Source organism: Stigmatopora argus, chromosome 5 (genome assembly GCF_051989625.1).
Source record: "Stigmatopora argus isolate UIUO_Sarg chromosome 5, RoL_Sarg_1.0, whole genome shotgun sequence".
In the NCBI taxonomy this organism is placed as follows: Eukaryota; Metazoa; Chordata; class Actinopteri; order Syngnathiformes; family Syngnathidae; genus Stigmatopora; species Stigmatopora argus.
The window spans coordinates 15,265,907-15,288,319 of record NC_135391.1 but is presented as its reverse complement, the minus strand read 5'-3'; the positions used below and the strand labels follow the sequence as shown (position 1 = coordinate 15,288,319).

Below are 22,413 nucleotides of genomic sequence, written 5' to 3'. Positions count from 1 at the left end.
TTCTACCCATTTCGGCTCCAAACCGGATTGTCTTGGTCACTGGTAGCAGACAAAAATTTCTTTTCATGCTTTAAGTATGATATGCGCATGCGCATTCCCCTTTCACACGTCCGCCTTTTCACCATCATCAAGCAATGGACCCAGACAGTCAAGCTGTCAGCATCATACAGTGACATCTACAGAATCTTGAATTTAGTGCATACTGATTGGGCACCTCATCTAATTTTAAATATTTAAGTGCGCCCTATGTGAGTAAATATGTGCTGGGTTGCATTTGTATGGTTTTTTTTTCATTGCTTAATAAAGGGAATTGCAATTATCAATAAGGGGAGCAATTGGCCGAGGTTGACAGGAATGATATAGCTATGATAATATGGTGTGTATAGTCACTATATTTATTTGCTGTTCTGTAGATTGTGAGTTTCAAAGCTGTAATTACTGGGATTTTTTCATTTCATTTTGCCGGATGGTCACCCCTCGTTGTTAGTTTAATTACCTTTTCATACTACGTCCATCACACACACACTGATTGTGGGTTTGTTATGATACAAAAAGGGTGATTTGCCAAGTTTGCCATCCAATGCCAACAATGAAACTTAATTTGAAAAGGTCTGCTTACACATTACAATACTTCATTAAAAAATGAATAAATTAGATATGAAACATACCAACAACTAAAATACAAAGCAATTATTAACACCATATATTTGGCTACACAGCGCACATGTTCCTCTTTGACACTTCATGCTCGCATACTATAGCCATGAAAGAATCATGAAGGGGGAGAATTTTATTTTATTTTAGTGTTACACTTAAATTCTTAACTTTTTAAGCATGATTAAAAATAATCTTTGCAACCTCAATTGGTTGCGCAAAAATACTAATTTCTACATCTACGCCATAAAAGGATTTGCTTGTGGAAATAATGGAAAATGGTGAATGCTATACGGCCAGTGTCTTTGAGTTTTCTATGCACTTTCAAGGACTTTTCAGATATTTTCAGTCTACATCTTTAATTGCTTTATCCTCTATTTTGATGACATGCTAGTTCTATTCACGACGAATGTTAGCCTTGACAGTGCCATGAATTGTTTAGTCATTCTCAATAAGAGTGAGGACACAGTAAGCTTATATCTGAATTTGATTGGTGTAAGACTTGCACCTCTCTGTCTGTTGAGTCACCTTGCAAATGGTCACTCGGAAACCTGACGTCATCTGGCTTGGTGCTGAAACTTGTTGATGAATGAATAATTTCACTCCGACTAGGTGTCAAACATACAAAGCAATCAACCTTGGGCTTTTAATCCTCCCTGCATAATGAAAACTTTAAAAAAAATACAATGCTCGTTAAAATAATTATGAATCTTCAACTCTTGTTTCACAGACTTTCTCAAGTAGATTCACAAACGTGCGATGATAAAAGTGTCCTGTCTGAATTTACATAGTAGAGATTAAGTGTTAAACTGTCTTTGATTAGTACTGTTTCACTCATTTTTATTATTTCATGTATTTATTTTTTAGAATAGTGCACATTGACGTGTATGTGATTGTCTACTTGTAGCAGACCGTGTCTCATCTCAACGTGGGGTCAGTGTAAATATGTGCCGCCATGCTTAAACAATTATAGGGTGTGTGTGTGTGTATGCTGCCATGCAGCTGTTCGTCTCGTTCAATGAAGGGTCTTTTTTTTTCAAGGCGGGAAAGGGAATAACCAAGAGACGGTGAAATACTATATTAAATTACCCTGATTAGCAATTTAGCCACGATCAGGCGAGCCATGTGCGAGGAGAGGAAACTATGGAGAGGCCCGCGCACCATTCATCCCCACAGCACCAAGGTCGAAAGGTGCCCCAAGTTCACAGGCTCGGCTTCTTTGTTATGCTAATAACAGTCCCCAAATCAGCTGCCGGCTTCGTGGCCAGACACAAGCACTTGTCTGAGAACTTTCAGCCAGTCGTCATTCCGCTGTTCATCTTAGCACCTCATAGACAAACAATCCCCCTTGACACATTCCATGCACAGTCTGGATTTTTTTTTATTTTTCCTATAGAGAAAAAGGGTGGAGCACGTGAATGTTTGGATTGGTTGTTCAGCTAAATCTTCCTGAGTAATATATCTTCAGCAACACGCTTATTTATTTATATATTTATTCATGTATTTATTTATTTATTAACTTATACTTATTACCTATCTATTTATGTCTAAAATGCCTTTCCTATATCTGCATTCTCACCCTCTTGCTACTGTGACAACAAATTTCCCGAATACGGGATGAATAAAGTTATCCATTCCAATCCAATATAAATATTTTTTTGTATAAAGATAGTTTTAAAAAAGGGCGAATATAATTTTAAAAAAATATTTTTTTAGATTAGTTAATAATCTCTTTTGTTTAAACCTAATCTCAATTTTAACATGTTTAGGTATTACATTATAATATGGTGATTTTGATTTTGAATCATAAAATGCAACTATTATGTAAATATAACATTTCAGTATCACATTTTGAACTCATTAGAAGTCGTTGAGGGTGTGGTTCACCGGTCTGTTCCCACTCACTTTTGTGAATTTGATTTAGAATATTCATCTGTCTCTAAACAGTGATTGACAGGATAGCTTTCACCCCATGTCAGTGGGATCGGCACCAGCACCATATAACCACGTAAATATCGGTACAATACAAAATGGAGGATGCTTATAATTATTATATATTTGTTCAGCAAAATACGGTTCGGTACATTCCACACACACACACAACATTGGTGGTGCTTAATCTCAAGGGAGGGACAATCAATACACATTAGCAAGCATGTTTATAAAACGTGTAGTAGAGGTCAAGTGTCAAACTCTGGCCAAACACCCTTGACCAGAGGTCAAAGTCTTTAACGTAATTGTGCCTTTGATTCTATGCCTTAAGCATTATTTGCCACATTTGTAGACAATAGAGTTAATCAATGAATAAATAAAAAATAAACAAAGCACACCATACAATCAAAACAGTTAAACAAAATGTGACAAAAATAGCACATTTTTTCTTTTAATCTTTAATATTTTGGATTGAACTGGAAATGTATGTCTACTATTCATGCAAATATTGGAATATTGTTTATACACAGAATTACATGTACTGACATTCCCGTTTCCTGCACAATCATTAGCACTTTTATAATCAACATGAATAGATAAAAAAAAAAACAATAATATCATGCACCACAGTTATGTACACCTGTTCAGATGACACATTGTGGACAGCCATGTCGTCCTGAGTTGTAGCCATCAATGAATAACTTCTCTTGTTTCATTGACTTCCGCTCAAAACCCCCAAAAACTCCCCTTCAATGCAAATGAGAAGCTGGGAAGACAGACTTGCTTCTTCGAAAAATAGAGGAGGGGGAGAAAAAAATTCACAGGTTTTGTTTGCACACATCGCAACAGATGCTCCATGTTAACACCGCAGAGTTAGCCACATCCTTGGTTTTGGAATCTGTAGTCACCAAAGCGTCTTCGCACTCGCGCCGCCACAAGAGAAAATAAGGACGCTTCTAATTCTGCCAGCATAATTGCCTGATTACAATGAGCTTCTCTCTCTCCCCTCTGTCTGGCTCTGCCTTTATTTCTCTGTGTGCACACACCCTCACTGTATCCTATTTGCCAAATAAATCAGTCTTGATATGAATAAGGGGAAATATACATTCATATATCATGATGTGAGTCCGTGTTGGATAAAGCTCAGCACGTAGAATAAATCGTCAATACATTAAAATGACACAGATGACATGGAAATGAATGCTTAGACTAATCTTTTGATATTGTGGCAATGCAAACATAGCATTGACAAATGGTTGCTAATGTAATGCCCTGCTGAGAAGCTGAGCGTGTACTGTATGTTAGAAAATGAAAATATTTCTTCATGTACAAATGATATATTAGCATAAGCATGTGTTGAAGCAGTATATCCATAAAAAGGCCTGCCGTGATATTATAATTAAATCCTTTCTGCTGATAAATATGACTAAAATACAATGTAAAAAAGAAAAGAAGTTGAAATCTACACAGCCCTGGTCATCAGTCATATTTTTGTGAAAAGTAATAATCATTTTCCAAAATAACAATGTGACCTTTGACTAGTACAAGTGTTTTGAAAAGAAAATCTTTTTAGAGGTACATAAAATATATATTAATCTGATCTGAAATATATCAATCAGATTGCACAAGGGATTACACAACTGTTTTTTTTGCTTGCTTCAGATTTAACCACTCACAATCAAATGAGAATCAGCGCAAAATTTCTTTAATTACAGATGATTTTTTTTAACTTTCAAGCCAAAAGGTTTTAGGTATGAGTAAACCTAATCTGTTTTAAGAAAAACACCCATATGTATGGTCAAAATACCCTGGCAATGACTTTTTATATCCATTGTCCATTAACCTTGCAATTTGGAAGTATCAGAAAACACACTAACTTGCAAAGTAGTTGTCATTTTGTTTGCAGTGTGTTTCACTTTGGCTGCCGAGTTGTCATCGTGTTCCACCAGGGTTTTTTCTTCCGTCGCCTCAAAGCTGCCTAAGCCCAAATGCAGGCTAAATGAGCAGACCCACTCATGAATGCTCTTGTTTAATTACACTCCTAGATGGGAAAACCACTGAGGGCGAAGCCTGAACACACTAAATAATCCAGGCGGAAACTGAGAGAAAAAAAACACAGATATATGTTTATGGTCCTAATTTACAGACACCAGCCCATTCATTAGGCACACCTCCAAAAATAATGTCAAAAAATGTATATGGACAATATATTAAAATCATCTATCTATCCATCAATCTACACAATGAACATTTATTTGGCGCTGTTAATGGCATTCATGTTTAATAAGGTTCACAGAACAAAAGCATTTGAATTAAAAATAAAAGTGCAACAAAGTCATGTTGTCATTGCAGGGACACAAAATGAATTTTTGAACACTCCTTCCTAATTTGCGTGCAGTGAATACAGTTTTATTTTCTGTTATGTCAACATCTGTTTCAAATGGCACAATCCCCACTTCAAGCAAAAAGCTCCTCTGCATTCTGTAAAGGGGGCGTATAAAACGAATAAATAATTCAGTGGTATTTGCATTTGCATTGTAATTTGCATTTCTGTACAGTAGATTACACAGACTAGAGAAGGAGGCGCTGCACCAAAGAGAATTACATTCACAACCATTTTCAGTCCTGCTGTTGAGGAGTCGACTTTTTGTTCTATTTTCTTCCTGCGCTTGGAGCGAGTGCACTGCTGAGATCAGTGACACACATTTCAAACTGATGTTTGATTAATAAAAGAAGGAAACCACGTACAATGCGCCCCCACGAAATAAATGAAGCCTTGCCATAAAAAATGAATGATGACATTCAACAGTGAGTCTATTTGATTGACTAGGCTGAGATTTTCACTGTAATATTCCCAACCTCTTTATTTATATTGTAAGACGTGTGAGCCAAAAGCAGCAGCAGGCACTGAGGAGATGTCGTATGGATTAAACACTCACAAGAAGTATGGAAGTCTCAGAGATACTCTGAAGATTCGAGCTATTATGTTTCATCTAAAAATAACAAGGCTGACTAAAAAGACAAGAAGAAAAAAAGCAAAACTCCAGAGAGAGTCACATTCAAGTAGTAGTAGTAATGGTGCCAAGTGTGGTATAAAAGAGAGTGTACAGTAAGAAGAGCTAACTTTAATTATAAAATACTGAAATAAGGGTGGAAGGAATGGAAAAACCAGAGTTATCAAATAAAGGCAGGTCTCTCTTTCTTCAGGGAACCATTTTCTAACAGTTTTTAGACAGGCAGTCTTCGGCTTACGATGTCCTCAACCTATGATATTTCGACATTGACACGCCCATGCCTCATTTGCTATTACCGTATTTTCTCGCATATAAGCCATATTTGTAACTCTAAAAAATGATGACTGATTCAAGGGAACGGCTTATATATGCGCAAATTAGACCTGACATGCACGAAACTGCAAGGTGACAAAGATGAAACGGCATAACGCAAGACAATCAGACTCGACTGATATGGTCATTTATTTCAAAATAGAGAAAAGATAAACAGATAAAATGTTAAATGAAATTTATTTTGACGTCTGTGAATGAAATTCAAGAAAAAAATAAACCGCATCATGCCTAAAACGTGAAAAAAATGCACTTACTTGTGCCTGCCATTGCTCGCTTAGGGCGCCGCCATCTTACCTTTTACCGATAGTTAAATGTGCTCTGACTGGCCAAGACGCTAGTAGCCTTGATACATGTGTTCGTAATGTTTACGATGTCAGCACATCCCAGTAGTTGTTAAGGCTGATCAAAGGTCTTGCGGTCGATCATTAAAATATCAGCCTTGATACCTGCGTAATGTGTATCCCATGCTATTATTGCATCCAGAGACTCAGAGACCTGGTTGTACTGTTCACGTGACTTCCTTTTTTAATTTTTCCATGTGCTGGCAACACCCTTTCGGAATGTGCAATCCAGCAGACGATCCTTTCGATTCATACAGTATCTCAGAAACAGAAATACTACGTGCAATGATTTATCTTGAGATTTTCCCTTCAACGTAACACATTTGTCCTCCCTATTAAAACCATGAAAATGGAGGCGAAAATTGTGAATCAGGGGGTGTCTTATATGAGAGAAATTGTAAAATTCAACAATTTTAAGGCAATTTTAAGGGTGCAGCTTATACACGGAGGTGGTCAACATGCGAGGAAATATAGTAACTCCCTACTATAGTCTTTCTGCTCAGCTAATGCATAGTTCTTGTCTGTGTTTTGAAAAAGAGGTTTAACATCATAAAAAGATCAGAGAATGGAAAGGCACCAACGAACATGGGTAAACTTATACTGCCTTTAGAGCAGTGGTCTCCAAACTATTCCACAAAGGGCCGCAGTGGGTGCGGGTTTTCATTCCAACCCATAAAGAGGACACCTTTTCACCAATCTGGTGTCCTACAAGTCCAATCAGTGGATTGGAGTCAGGTGCTTCTTGTTTTCTGCTGAAATCTCATTGGTCAAACTGTTTATGCTAGAACGATTGGAACAAAAACCTGCACCCACACCGGCCCTCGAGGACAATTATCAAGAAGTTTAGTATGTCTTTCTAAGTCCGTTTTATTTTAACCTACTTTAGTAAGGCATCCTGGTTATGAGTGGTTAGCACGTATGCCTCATAGTTCTAAGATCGTGGGTTCAATCTTACGTCCCATGTTCCGACCTTCCTGTGTAGTTTTCATGCTCTCCCTGGCTTGTATGGTTTTGTACGGGTACTCCGGCTTCCTCTCATAAACGTTCATGGTAGGCTGGTTGAAGACTACCAGAACGGTGTTGGGGTTCAATCGCCCAACATTGGTGCGGGCAGGCGTGGGCTGGATTCTCCCGGTGGCGGTATGATTGTAAGTGTGAATTTTCTTCTGTCTTTCTGTGTGCCCTACGGCTGACTGGCGACCGGTTTAGGGTGCAGTCTGCCTTTCGGCTGAAGTCAGCTGGGCTAGGCTTCAGCATCCCCCACAACCCCTACGAAGATGTGTGTTACAGAAGATGAATGAATGGCTGGCCACCAATTTAGTGTGTTCAGTTGGTTGGGATAGGCTCCAACAAGTTGGGTAAGTAGTAATGTTCCATCACCATTGATGGTGATGGATTAAATGGATTGGATGTCTAGGGGCGTCAATGGCAGCCAATGAGTTCAGCAGAATCCAAAACGGATAGATATTTAAGTTGTCAACACACACACACACACACACACACACACACACACACACACACACACACACACACACACACACACACCAACTCGTCTAGTGTGTAGTCTGCCTTTCATCCGAAGTCGGACGGGATTGGCCCCAGCACCCTGACAAGGACAAGTGATGTTGAAAACTCACCAAGAGTAATGAATCAAATTCAATGCTTTTATTGTCATTATTCAAGTATAAGTATGCTTCATACACTAAGCTGCATTGTAATGACAACATTCTCTGTGTAGGACCTCAGTTTCTTAAGTATTGTCTCTCATCTCATTTTCTGAACCTTTTTATCCTCATTAGGGTCGCAGGGGGTGCTGGAGCCTATCCCAGCAATGGCCAGCCAATCGCAGGGCACAAGGAGACAGACAACCATGCACACCCACCATGCATATCTTTGGAATGTGGGAGGAAACTGGAGTACCCAGAGGAAACCCACAGAGTTCCGGGGAGAAAATGCAAACTCCACACAAACGGAGATGACCTGGATTTGAACCCAGGACCCAGAGCTGTGAGGCCGACGCGCGAACCACTCTATCCACAGCGGGCCATCCTTAAGTATTGTTTTGGCAAAAATTAACAATCAACACCCTTAGTAACGCTAATTAAACACATTATTTCTCTCAAGTGACGTCATGCGTGTGAGCGTGAATGGTTGTCTGTCTCCTTGTGCCCTCGGCTGGCTGGCCACCAATATGAGGTGTCCATACTTGGCTGTTTTAGGCTCCGACACCCCCCGCGAACCTTTTGAGAATGAACCATACAGAAAATGAATGAATCACTAATTCATACAGAAACTTAATTAATAGAAATCAAAACATCCAAGGAATAATACAGGAATATAATTCGAAAATAAAACACATACTTTAAAATGATGAAACAGTAATAAATAAAATATCTGAAATTAAAAAATCAACAGCAAGCCAATCAAAAACAAATGAGTTATTGTATTAAGTTTTTTTTATTTTAATTATTATAAATTAAGCAAAACAAAAATAAACCGTTCCTCTCGGTCGGTCCTTTTGATCCAAAACTCAAGTTTAGCTCTTTTAAATAGAGCCTGACCAAAAGTATGTATTTTTTTAAAATAACTGGACATACTGCATGCAAACATAAATTTAAAATGTTATATTTAGGATAAATTTGGTTTTTAAATAGTATACACTGACTTAAAAATATTTTGAAACCGATTTTCTAATTCTCCTTTTTCAGGCGCCACATCGAACACCTACATGCCCGGAGTTTCACTGTGACCTCTACTGCAGTTGAAATTACTTGGGAACGGAGCGGCAATCATTAGGGCTGATTCAAAAAAATGTAACCCCATCTACGGCGCAAACGGTGACATTTGCCCTGTTAAAATAATCAATTCATTCTGTATACAAACGTCTCAAGAAGGGCATATGTGCTCCTCGCTGTGTCTTCGCCGAGTCGGAGTGCTCAGTGTTGTCGGTGTTGTGCCTGTTTCAGCTGCACTGCATCAACATGGTAAGCATGACAGCGAGCAATATGCATTGTGTTATCTTGGCTGCATTGTTTGCATATTACGTATTATTCTTATTTTCCGTATTTCCATTACTACCCCGCATTAAATTCATTTCGTGCCAGTGCTATTGACTTAGCATCTTGCTTTGCTAACATGTGGCTAACTCTGAGGCGCACCTCTCTTCAATTCATTCTTTTCTGCATGCAAAGACAAAATATGTTTTAATTGAAAGAGCCTATAATGGTTTGGTTTATTAAAAGTTCCTAGTGATTATTGTTGGGGCTGTCAATTTTGTCCGATTCTTGGAATCTGCATGAGTTAGCTGATAGCTGACCTGTTAACCTTAAAGTGCACCTGACTCATTTGGTTGACCCCTGGATGACATTAAACTGACTGTGAGGTTAAATTGTGTATCGTGTCCCTTTGTGCATATTGTCAATCTATTCATTCGTTTTTTACTGCTTCTTCTCATTGGGATTCAATTGCATCTGATTTTGGGGGAGATTGAGTAGTTAATGTGTCTTACCAACTTCCATGTCTTTGCCAACGTGTTGTACTCATTTGCTGTCAGTCTTTTCCAGTCAAGATGTATCAGATGTCTATCGTCATCAATGGCACCGTAAAATTATAATTTACTGTTACCTCTGCCAGTTATAATGTTTGGACATCTATCGCCATCAGTGGTAACCAGTGAAAGATGTGGGAACGTTTTTATGGTGTCCCATTTCGATACCCCATTGGATTAAAAAAAGTTTTCTGTGTTGTTGCTGAAGATAGAGGCCCAATCCATTTTGAATGTGAGGACTGACAGTCATTGCGCCATAATTAATCGGTTGTCTATCGCTGTCAATGACAGCAAATTAGTGTAATGACTGCTTGATTGATGAACTGGTGATCTATTTCTTTCATTTCCATATTATAAGAATTTTTTTTAGAGCTACTCTGTTTTGTCTATCGGTGTCTTAGGCAGACAATAGGTTAACTATCGTGCTGTTATTTTCCATTATATCTATTTTAAAATTGTAGTCCCTTTTTATAATGAAACAAATTGCACAGACTCACATCTATTCATTAATTTTCAACAACGCTTATCCGTGTCAGGGTCGTGGGTTGCTGGAGCCTATCCCAACTGACTTTAAGCGAAAGGCGGACTATACCCTAAACTGTACGCCAGTCAGTCATAGGGTACACACAGAGACAGGCAACCAGTCACACTCACAATTACATTGCACCTGAGTGAAAATTGATACGACGCTGCACACATCAAAGTCAGGCGAATGAACCACCACACTAGATTCACACATGCGATTTAAAAGGGGAAAAAAAGTTTAATAAGATTCCAAGTCCATCTTCATGGGTGGAAAACTCACTGCCCTCTCCCACAGAGTTCAGTTGGTTGTCAGGTGGAGGAGGTCAAGCAGGATAGGGTAGATAAGAGAAGCCGTGCTGGCTCAATTTCCCTGAGGGCGAGTTCCTTGCAGGTTTCTGATAACCATTGGTCAGCAGCTCCCACTTGCAAACTTGAAGAAGTGTGCTTTTGACCCATATATCATGACCACGTCACACATTGGGATGATGTGAGGCGGGGGTCTTGAGCGAGAGATGTTATGTTTGGCAAGGATAATTCCTTATTATTGGAATTCTCTCTCTTTCGATGAGGAAAGCATATGGACTCAGGATTTGGGAGCTTAAACCAGGTGAAATAGGCATGAACTCTGACCAATTTTACAGGTAGGTCTAGTAACCTGTCATTCACACCTCTTTTGTATTGGGTGACTTGTGTTTAATACACATTAAAACAAATTTAGTTCATTTTTGATGTCAGACTGAATTATGTATTCACACGAAGTTAATTCAATTGTTCTGACATCAATAGATGCAATTGCATCAAATCTCATCTGAGGGAAATATGATTGAATTATTCCATATTAAGTCAATATTGATCCAGGTCTGTGTGGCTTTGTTGTTGAGCTACTTGTGTTTCTCTTTTGTCACAAATTGAGTTTGGTTAGCTTTTCCTGTTGTTCATTGTGATACAAATGATTTAGGATTTGTATTATGTTTGAAATTTAAAGCAAAAATAATAATGTACACTTTCTACCATGGTAAAAACTTATATAGTATTTAGGTGTTGGCCAAAACTCCATATATTCACCAATATTCAGTACAGACGCTCCCCTACTTACAAACGAGTTAGGTTCCGAGCGATTGTTCATAAGTTGAATTTGTTTGTAAGTTGATTCAGTGCTATATTTTGTATTATAATTTATGTTTAAGGCCTATATAAGTATATTGAAGGTTTATATAAGTGCATTTGTATGTTTAAGGCTTGTATAAGTAACACAAATTGGTTTGTACTGAAAAAAACATTTAATAAAATGGAGAGAATATGTACAGTACTGTATAGAGAGAGAGAGGGAGATTTATGTATTAGAAACTGGCCGAAAAAAGCAATCTAACGACGATTGCACAGTTTTCTTCTTTTTTTTCATCATAACTGATGCGGTAGCACTGTATGGCATCATTCAATTGATTTGAAAACTTTGTGCAACGTTCAATATTTGGGTCCTGCTGCTCGATCTTTCTGTTTATAAATGGTACTGACGGTCGAACGATTCCAGTTGTATGCCCGTGCAACGCTCGCCACTCTCACGCGCATCAAGCTTCGTTATTATTGCCACTCGTTTCAAATGAAATGGCTTGCCTCTTCGTTGCACCTCCCTCAATAGAAGCCTTTCGTTTTTTACCAACCATATTCAATAATGGATGCACGAGATATTTAATGATACAAATGAAAAAGGTTCTTTGCGCACTGGAGATACGTTCACGCACTTCCGCATTGCAACGAATTGGACAGAAGAAGGTAAATGCTGGGTGAGCTGAGCTCTCACAGCGCCAGGCGTCGGTATTAGCGGCGGAAAGAAGCACTACTCGGGGAAAAAAATACAAAATCGAACTTACGAACATTTTCCGACATAAACGCAATTTGCAGACATGTTCATATGTACCGTTGTTCGTAAGTCGTATGTTCGTAAGTAGGGGAGCGTCTGTATGTTGTATGCTGCTATGCTATGCCACTGAAATCCCATGAAGCTAAAGTGAAGAGTTATTTTCATTCAAATGCCATTTAAACCATTCTATTTTCACAGGGTGTGATCGGTGTGCAGCTGGTGGTTACCATGGTAATGGCCAGTGTTATACAAAAAATCATACCTCATTATTCCTTCGCAAGATGGCTACTCTGCAGTGGCAGGTAATTCACTTTGTCACACAGCATTGTTTGTTGTTCCATTTTAGTATCTTGAAAAATAGTTCAAAGAAAATAGAACATGTTGAAGTTGCTAACATTTGGCAAAAGCTGATTTTTTTTAACCAAGCATGATTTTCTAAATTAATTAAGATTTCTTTTTTTTTTCAAATGAAACTGAATTTAATGCTCTTGATAACAAAAAAGAGTTTTGCAATGCTTTTGTAAATTGTTTCGTGTACTCAAAGTGATACCATGTTTTTCAAATAAAACTTCTGATTTTAATTTGATACTTGTTACTGTATAACTGTACTCAAGTGCCTCTTATATTTGAGAATACAAATGATATAAATGGCTCTAATATCACAAACAGCTGCTTATCTTAAATTTCTTTGATTTTAATTTCAGAAAAATGCACTTTCCATTAAAGAGAATTTGGTATTGTATTGCTCGTTTTAAATGAAAGGTGATTAACTCACACATAACAATAAACTGTTGATCATTTTATGGGGTGAGCATATCGTTTACTTTATTTTTTCCCTACTAGCCAGCTGTCATTCTTTTCTGACATGAATACTTGATGGTGTCCTGATTTCTAACCCTTGTTCCCTCTTGGTCTATTTGTGCTAGTCTTCGGTGGTATCAGCACCCTACGGAAGATGAGTTGAGGAATCTTGCTGGGAAACAGAAGGGCCAGAAGAGGAAAGACAGGTATGCATGCTTGATAATGCTGAGGTTGTCATAATTTAAATATGCTATAGAAGCAAGTAAAAAGTGGACGCTTTGAAATTGACCACTAGTTATTTTTGGCATACAATTTTTTTGTCTCTGAATACGGAAGACATTCAAGTTACAAAAGGCAAAATCTAAAGAGAAGAAATGTGTATGTGTCTCGGCTGTGTTTTGACCCAGGAGTCTGACAATCGCATTGTCCAGTGAATGTAGCGCACATACAGGGCTTAACTGAAGAACTGCGGTGGCCCATCAGATAGTTCCTTATGCTCAAAGAGTAGCTCTCAATTACCTGCTGTGAGTGACTTAGTTCTGCCCATTTCTTTCATATTAACCTTTAATAGAACAAACACTCACTTAGCGCATTGGCTGACATTGATGGTGCTAAACACCCGGGAGAGGCTAGCAAAGTTCCCGATAAGTGTAAAAGTATCACTTCATCCCTTTTTTAACCTCTATGACATTTGACCTCATGATCCCCAGATGTAATTTCTCCCATTTCATTTTACAATTATACCCTCAAGGATAAACCCGTTTATTTGTAGTCGAGTCCATTTTTTTCTGGCTTATGTGAACTTTGACCTTATGACCCCAGAGTGGAACCATCTCTTCCGTTAAATATATTTCAACCATATGCTGCAAGTTTGATCATAATCCCTTTACTCATTCTGAGCTATCTTCGAAAAGAAAGATAACATTGACAAAAAATATACCGAACCAAATAAGCAATCTTTCATAGTTTTCACTTACAGACGATGGTAATTATAATTGAGAGGTGGTGTCCACGTATACATAACATTTTGTAAACCACACTTGTATACCAAATATTAATTTTGTGGACTACATGACCCAAAATGTCATGTCCAAGAATTTATCGGGTAGGTTTGTTAAAATAACCAAAATTCACTTATCCTATGAAGGGCTAAGAAAAGTGAGATAATTATTGTCTTACTATGCTCAATGTTTTATGTATGACTAATTTTGGAGTTTAAAATTGTGTGGAAAGTAGAATTCTATTTTAATTTTAATGATGCTCTTTACATCAGGAAGTACAATGGTCACATAGACAACAAACCATTAACGGTACCCAAGGACATTGATCTGCAACTGGAGACAAAATATATCACTGAAGTCGACACATTAGGTACTGAATTGAATGTTGGTTGTGCTTTTCAAATATCAATACCATTTGCAAAATTAATATCCCTCTTGTACCCTCAGCATTGCACTACTTCCCAGAGTTCCAGTGGCTTGTTGATTTCACAGTAGCGGCAACTGTGGTCTATCTAATCACGGAGCTCTACTACAGTGTGGCTCAGCCCTCAGGAGAGATGAACATCAGTGTGGTCTGGTCCATGCTCGTGCTCGCCTTTGTCGTGTATCCTTGGATCGGTCCTTACTAGATGTCACGCCAAATGTTCTCTCAATGGACAACATGCACGGTGCATTAGAATCAAGTGAATGCAGTGCTGTCTATCGTATGGAAACCAAAGACCATTTGAAGTGATCTGTTTTGTGTAGCCATGCTTTTAAAATGATGCCAGAAGGTCGTTTTTAAAAGCAGCTTTGACAAATCCCTCTAGTTGGCTCTCAGACGTTTCTCAGAGCAGCTGGAAAAGGGAGAAAAATATCACGGGAGTACTATGACAGCATTTAACAATAACCTTTAATATAATATGTATAAGTAGTCCCTAACAGAATGATAAAATAATTTATATACATGACTTGAAATCATGACTAACAGACAGTGTACCCCAGTTATTTGGTATGCTATCCACTTGAGACATAAATGCTTGCCCTAAAAATACAAGCCTTTAGGTTTCTTATGAATAAAATAGCATGTATCTGTAATTATCTTTAAAAAGAAAAACTGCCATCTTGATAAATTTTCTGAAAGCATTGATTTTTTTGGTTGGGAAAATTGGCTTTGAAATGTATTTTCCCAATAATTGGCATTTTAAAATATATCTTAAAAAGTCTTAAATTGAAATCTTTATTATTTCTGAATAAACAATTTAGGTAGCGGTGGGTTCCTCTTTTAATTACATAAAACATACGTAAAAACAAGCAGCCCTGATGATACCTTCTGTCTAAATATAACTGGTTAAGATTATTCTTAGGTGAAGATATAAAATAATTTTATGTTTCTGCCACATTGGAAAGAGGTTGCATTTAAATAGAATCAACTGTAGTTTGAACAAAAGGACATTATGCGCTCTCCCCCATGCAATCACATTTCCATCATTTTAACTTGAAACCTCCTATATTAAATGCCACAGGTTAGTGTCTCTTTGTCTGCTAGAGAGGCCAAATCATTTCAGCATGATTGTGTAGATCCAAGCAGCAGTGAAGGATGTAAAATGATGTGGAGATCTCCTACTAGGCTTGACTGCCAGCACCTTTATGGTCCACAGCTCCCTGCTATTTTGCTACGCTGAATGATGGCCTAATAATATGCATTATCCGTGCCGCCAACCACAGGAATCAATCTTTTCCGGTGCTCCTGGTCAACCTCGGCGCGCCGCGGTCAGATGGTGTGTCATTTCCTGGCTACGTCAAAGATTGGAGACCTAAATTTCCCCAGCGCGGCACCTGACGTGCTCAGTGGGAAAGGATAGACCGGAGAGCAGATGACTTAGAATATGAGGGTGCGTGTTTCTTCAATATATGTGCTAATGGAGCACTCGATTTTCAGTTTTCCTGTTTCGTCTATGATGACAATGTTTAAGACCTTCCGGGCAATACAGTGCTGTTAGCCTCTGCAAAAGTGCTGTGTGCTCTTGTAAGTACTTTGATAAGAACTACGTTGATAAGTTCAATGTTGGGAGGAATAGGTGAGCTGTGTCAAATGTTGCTTTTCCAAAGATTGGAAGGGGCTGTTTTGCAAGGTTATCATCGTGAACCAAAACAAATGAAATGATCAAAAGTAGAATTGAAAAATCCTTCTTGTGGGTAGAAATAAAAACTGCACTGCAATTGACTGCAATAGTCCACGTTCGTTCATCCGCTGCTAGCCCTCCCGGTTTTAATGGATGGCACATCTGCTAGTGACAAACACCTTTAAATTCACAACAGAAGGATAAAAAAGGTAGTTTATAAAAAATAAAACGACCACTAGTAAAATTTAAACTTATCTTCTAAACCAGGGGCACTCACTTTTTTGCTTCAAGATCTACTTTTCAATGAGCCAACCTTCAGCGAAATACTTTGTTGTTAGGGTTAGAATTCAGGGATGGGCAAAGCGGGCCTGGAGGGCTGCTGCGGGTGCAGATTTTTGTTCCCCAGACACTTTAGACAACATTGTGCTGAAACGAGAAGAACCCGAGTACAATCCACTGATTGCACCTCTAACATTTCACATTTGTGGAAAGGTATTACACATGACTTACTTCAGGGGTGTTCAAACTTGCTCCAAGATCTACTTATCTAGGAGTTAACCTTCCATGACCTTTCTTTTTTACAGGCCACTCAGCAATTATGTAATTATATACCTCCTATTAGACTATCAAAATGCATTGGAGTGGCAGGGAACAGGGGTGAAAATCCACTCTTGATGCACGCTAAAGTTTACTGCGGACATGACAAATTCATAGCTAAGGCAATCGACAGAGGGAAGGGATCAAGATGTTGTCGTGCGATCTGCCAATAGTTTCTTGGTCATCTACCGGTAGATCGCGATCCACATAATGGCCACCCCTGCTCTAAACTATGAATTCAAAAGCCCATCAAAAGTAACTGAATCCAAGGAAGGGGGAAAAATAAACAATAAAAAATGTAAAGAGATTGTTGATAAATAGTGCGAAAAAAACATCTTAACGTTGCTTTTTGAATTAACTCTTATTTTTAGTGACATAAAAAAACAGGAAACCTGATGATAAAATGAACATGTGAAATCAGAAACTGTTTTGTATATACAGCAATTATTGCTCGATCAGTACAAGGGGAAATATTTTTTCTCATTTTATCTCGTTGACAAAGACAAAACTGATTTCTATTAGGAAGACTGACAGATACTGAATGATCGCTGCCAGGCCCCTTAGTTCAACTGGCATTGTCAACGGCATTAAATTATTTGTACTAAGGTTTGACAAGGCTCTCAATTCAATACTACACCAACTTTGTATTCTAGAAAAATAAATCAACGAAAGCAGCTATTTCTCTAACATGTCAAATGTTCCGCTGATTTCCTTGACAGTTGTTTTAGAAAGATCCTGTTCTCTCTGACCACTCACTACTTTAAATTAGAGGAAGGCGGTGAACGCTCCCTCTGTATCACATTTGGTTTCTTCTTCTTCGTCAAAGCAATGGCCATTCTCATTGTTACTGAGAATTACTTGGAGTTTGGTCTGGAAACAGGTGAAATACCGCTCTGTGCTTTTACATCCTGTTGTGAGTCTCAAGTAAAAATGCATGTTTGTTTTCATTGCAAGGTTTTGCCAACTTCTCTGATAGCGCATTACATTTTCTGGAGCACCAGGGCTTGGAGTCGCAGTGAGTTTCTTTTTACTAAGCTGGTTTTCTTCAGAAATGATCATGATTCACAGGTTTAAGGTTGTTTTATATTTTCCACAGGGGTCCAATTTCAAAACTTACCTTCAAGCTAATCCTCGCCATTCTTTGCGCGCTGATTGGAGCCTTCTTAACCTTCCCTGGCCTGCGATTAGCCCAGATGCATCTGGATGCCCTCAATTTGACCACAGGCAAATTCACACAGTGAGGAGCAGTGTTTCCTTGTTTTCTTGTTTGTTCTTTTGTTGATTTGTGGTAAATGTAAGTGCTTTGATATCATTTAACTCTATCGTATAATCATTTTTTAATTAGGAATTCTGTCCACATATGCGCTTGTAATGTCTTTCCCTCTTTAGAACGTTGCTTCATATCAACTTCTTGTCTCCACTCATCATGGTTCTGCTGTGGGTGAAGCCCATTACCAAGGACTACATCATGAACCCCACTCTGGGAAAAGACAGCTTGCCTTTGTGAGTAAAGCACTTCCAAATTCTGTTCCACGGTTAAACCATACACATCGCTTTCAAATATATTGTTGTTTAACCTTTTATTTTTCTTGTTGTCATGCAATATTTTCAGCAAGTAAACATTCCTGCCCTACAATTTCCACTGCAGCCAAATTCAAGGCTTTGCCACGTTTGATAGAGTGGGCATTTTCTTTGAATATGAAGGAGGTTGTTGTGAAATTTCTTTTTTGACCTCATGATCCCTAAATATCAACACCTTCCCTTTCATTTTACAAACATATTCTGCAAGTTTGATAATAATTTGTTCTTCGGTTATCGTAAAATTCCTTTCCTGACTTATGTGATCATCGACCTCATTGCCCCAAAATGTAATCACCTCTTCTCTTCGAGGATACAAACATACTGAAAGTTTGATAACAATCCCTTTATTCCTTCCCGATTTATCATCTATGCAAACACACACAAAACATACAGACCTTTGCAACCTTTGACCTCATAACCTCAAAAATGAATCACTTCCATTTCACATTACAAACATCCTGCAAGTGTGATATTTCCTTTTATTCGTTCTTGAATTATTTTGAACACCAACATACAGACGAATGAAGCTGAATACATTATCTTCTTACATAACTTTCAACTATTGGCACAGACAATAACTTATTTTACTCTTTTGGGAAGACTTTCTACTAAACCGAATATTCATTCAAAGCACGTGGGTAACTCATACAAAGTATGTCCATATTTAAGGAAGATTTAAATATTCTTTAATTTGGTCAGAGCCGTGTATTGCGACTTTAGTCCATGTACAAAATCAATCATTCCCATTGCCTCAACTTTATTTCCCTCGTGGACCACAGTCCAAATGATCCATTGACGTCGCAGTAACAAAGAAAAGTTTTTCATGCGTCTGCTTCTCCCGTGAGTCACCAAAGTTTCTCTCTACCTCGGTGTCAGGATGGCTGAGCAGACGTACGACACTCTACGCTTATGGACCATCATACTGATGTGTGCACTGCGGCTGGCGATGATGAGGCATCATTTGCAGGCCTACCTCAACCTGGCAAAGAAGTCCGTGGAGCAGATGAAGAAAGAGGCGGGGCGCATAAGTACCGTCGACCTGCAGAAGATGGTGATTGACATCATACTCATTAGATATTCCCTAGGACAGTGTGTCAAACTGCTTCTCGGTCATTGTTACATTGGAAGTGTGCTTGATTTAGAGTCAAGCATTGTTTCAAGCTGTCATAACTGCAGACTTAGAATTTGACATCCTTGCCCTAAATTATTATTAGGGTTGTTAGTCTTTGTGTTCCATTAGATGTAGAGGAGTTCAAATGAAGCATCTCCACTTTAGTAATGTAATTAAAACAAATAGCAATACTTTTGCAACGTCAGAGGGCAAAAGTTTAATCATTGAGTGCGATCGATGTTCAATCCACTTGAACTGTAGGGCAAACAGCCCTGGCACTGAAAGAGTTAAGACTGTGCCTCCACCCTCCCTGTTTTTGTCCTCCAGGTTGCCCGTGTTTTTTACTACTTGTGTGTAATCGCACTCCAGTATGTGGCACCTCTGGTGATGCTGCTGCATACAACTTTGCTGCTAAAAACCTTAGGTGAGCCTGCTTCATGATTGTCCTAACAACTCAGCAGACACCAGTCGAATACAAGAGCTGTATCAAAATAAGAGAAGTCAAAAGTGTTGATAAAAACATCTCTCATAATATCAGGTGGACACTCATGGGGGTTTCGCTCCGAAGAGGTGCCTTGCACACATCAGACGGACTCTGTACCGACGTCAGCACCAATAGTGCCCCCGGCGGTGGAGGTGGGAGCACGGGCTTCCGTCGCCCAACTGTCTGTGGCCCTGGTGGGTCTGAAAGCCGTCTTCAGCCCCTTACTTTTCCGGGGTCTCTTGTCTTTCTTCACGTGGTGGATTGCCGCCTGCCTCTTCTCCACGTCCCTCTTTGGCCTCTTTTACCATCAGTATCTCATGGCGGCGTAAAACGAGGCCTGTCACGTTGACTGATTTTTATCTTCGGATATTTTTTCCCAGTGCTTCCTTTGCAGATGAAAACTGTGTTTTTGCATTCAGTAATTTTTGAACTTTCACAAAATTTCTTGTTTAGTAACAATCAAAATCACATGACTGACAAAGTAACAAAAGTGTTCTTTTTCCTTTTCCAGACATGACTTAAGTGGGTAAATTCTAAATCTAATGCTGGACATGGTTACAAAAACTGTAGTTTTTAGCTTTTTATTTTGTATTTTATTTTATATAATACTGAATTTGGGGGTGTATGTGTCAGACATGCATACAAGTAAAATCACATAGAATAGCTGCCCTACTTGGGTAATTGTATATGATGACAGACTAGGTCTTAATGTGATGGGGAAAATTGGATGTGTGCGACTGATAAGATTGTATGGGTGTGTCCAAATGAAGTTCAAAACAAATATGTGGAAAAAGGCAGCATGAATTGTTTTTGTGTTTATGACTGAGCCATCCTGAAACACGAGTGTGGAGAACTTTCCTAGCAGCTGTGACGATTTAAAAGGGAGGCAGGAGGGTCGGCCTGTAACTACTGTTGATACGAAAATGCCTTCATTGTTTTACTTATTCTAATCACTTCTTTTTTTACATTTTTTTTAACAAATCGAGTTCATATAATCAATGGTGCCAAGTGTTCTCATGGCTGTCTCAAACCACTTTCCACACCATAAAGGACTTCCAAGTTCTTTTAATACAGTATTTATGAAGAATGGTTTGCCTATATGAAGTGAGTAGAAAGGTCCAAATCTTTTAAGAAAGATCCAACACTGGTATGCTATCATGGTTGCTTACTGCATTTATGTGAAACTTTTAAAGATGCTGCAAACTCAATTTGATAATTTTCTTCTAAATAATACATGTAATCTGTTTGAAAATAGGTGCTGAAAACATTTGACTTATAGGCAAAAACCCTTTTAGTCTGATGGTTTTTTTAGGTGGGGTTTAGAATGCCAGATGTTGTCACTGCTTTTTGGCCCACCCCTACCATATATATAGTAGTAAAATTATTCATTTAATGCATCCAGATTTGTTAATAATAGTCCTTGCTTTGGCCCAATCCAACAATTTATTTGTTTTTCCTTTGAGTTTATAGCACCTTCAAGTTTTATAATGAGAGAGTCCCTTCATATCATGTTTTTACTTTACACAATGGGAAACAAACTGAATGTATCAAGCCTGCGTAATTTGTGAACATGAAATGATTTTTTTTATTATACCTCTAATCACCCCACACTTCCATTTTGCCATTCTGCTACACTGTGGTCACACTATTTTATTTGTTCTAATGACTGCTTTTAACTGATCTTTACATTGTATTTATTAAATATTTCTACATCTGTAAACATGTTTTTAAACCTTTATAGGGCAAGTGGTTACTGTTATTTTCTGTAATATCTGGCGCATATATATATATATATATATATATATATATATATATATATATATATATATATTTAAAAAAAAGAATGAATAAATACCATTATAAATTAATAAAATTTGTTTAGGAATTAAATAAAATTAATAACAGAATTACCCTCTGTTTATGGCCCTAACAACAAGATTTTGGGGTTTTTTCCAAAATTGTCTAACTCCCTGTGAATGCTCATTGTTTAGTGTCATTGTTCCAGGTCGGCGTCCAATCCATTTCTACTGGGATGTGGCAAATTCTTTCATCCACCAGTCAACATGGATTGGGTGTCTAACTCCGTTCATGGCAGACAATGATGTAAATGAGCGCCCCTATAAAGGGTTAACACTAGATCTTACTTGGTCACTTGAATCAGTTTTGTACATGAATGACAATTTTAATCATATTCTATCGGGTTGACTTGTTTAGTTGGGAAGTAGCTGGGATACTTTCAGAATTCACATTTCTTCAAATCATTAATTAAAATTCAATAAATGTTATTTTTATTCCGTTTCATGGATTTACAAAGTAATGTGCTGATGTTGACCATGTATTTATTTTGGCACCATAATTTGTCATGAAATAAATTATGTTCTTTAATTTGTGGATATGTTTATGTTAAAGGCGCACAAAGGCGCTTTATTTGTGGGATGAGTGATAAGTCCATCATAAAAAAAATATGACTGCCGATATTGGGCACAAGTCACTAGAGTCTAGACTCTAGACTCTAAAGCAGGGGTG

General features: G+C 38.1%; 1 protein-coding gene and 1 long non-coding RNA gene across 2 annotated transcripts in view; one reads left to right on the top strand and one right to left on the bottom strand.

The window, feature by feature from the left end:
* The first annotated feature begins 9,001 nt into the window (after positions 1 to 9,001).
* tmem161b (transmembrane protein 161B) lies at positions 9,002 to 22,282 on the top strand. Its single transcript, XM_077600229.1, has 12 exons — positions 9,002 to 9,258; positions 12,406 to 12,509; positions 13,134 to 13,214; positions 14,282 to 14,379; positions 14,457 to 14,613; positions 17,440 to 17,591; positions 17,666 to 17,726; positions 17,808 to 17,948; positions 18,101 to 18,214; positions 19,169 to 19,343; positions 19,731 to 19,827; positions 19,942 to 22,282. The coding sequence occupies exons 1-12, from the start codon at positions 9,256 to 9,258 to the stop codon at positions 20,214 to 20,216; spliced, it is 1,458 nt and encodes a 485-aa protein (XP_077456355.1). The 5' UTR covers positions 9,002 to 9,255; the 3' UTR covers positions 20,217 to 22,282.
* LOC144074086 (uncharacterized) overlaps positions 18,752 to 22,413 on the bottom strand; it is a 49,317-nt gene continuing 45,655 nt past the window's right edge. Inside the window, exon 6 of the long non-coding RNA XR_013300236.1 lies at positions 18,752 to 19,331. This is a non-coding gene — a long non-coding RNA (uncharacterized LOC144074086). The remainder of the gene's footprint in view (positions 19,332 to 22,413) is intronic.

Bases quoted from the DNA above. Each gene is read 5' to 3' on its own strand.
- tmem161b (XM_077600229.1), top strand. The intron at 14,380-14,456 runs GTACTGAATTGA...TTGTACCCTCAG, and splicing joins CACTGAAGTCGACACATTAG to CATTGCACTACTTCCCAGAG. The intron at 14,614-17,439 runs GTATCCTTGGAT...CAGTTGTTTTAG, and splicing joins CTCGTGCTCGCCTTTGTCGT to AAAGATCCTGTTCTCTCTGA.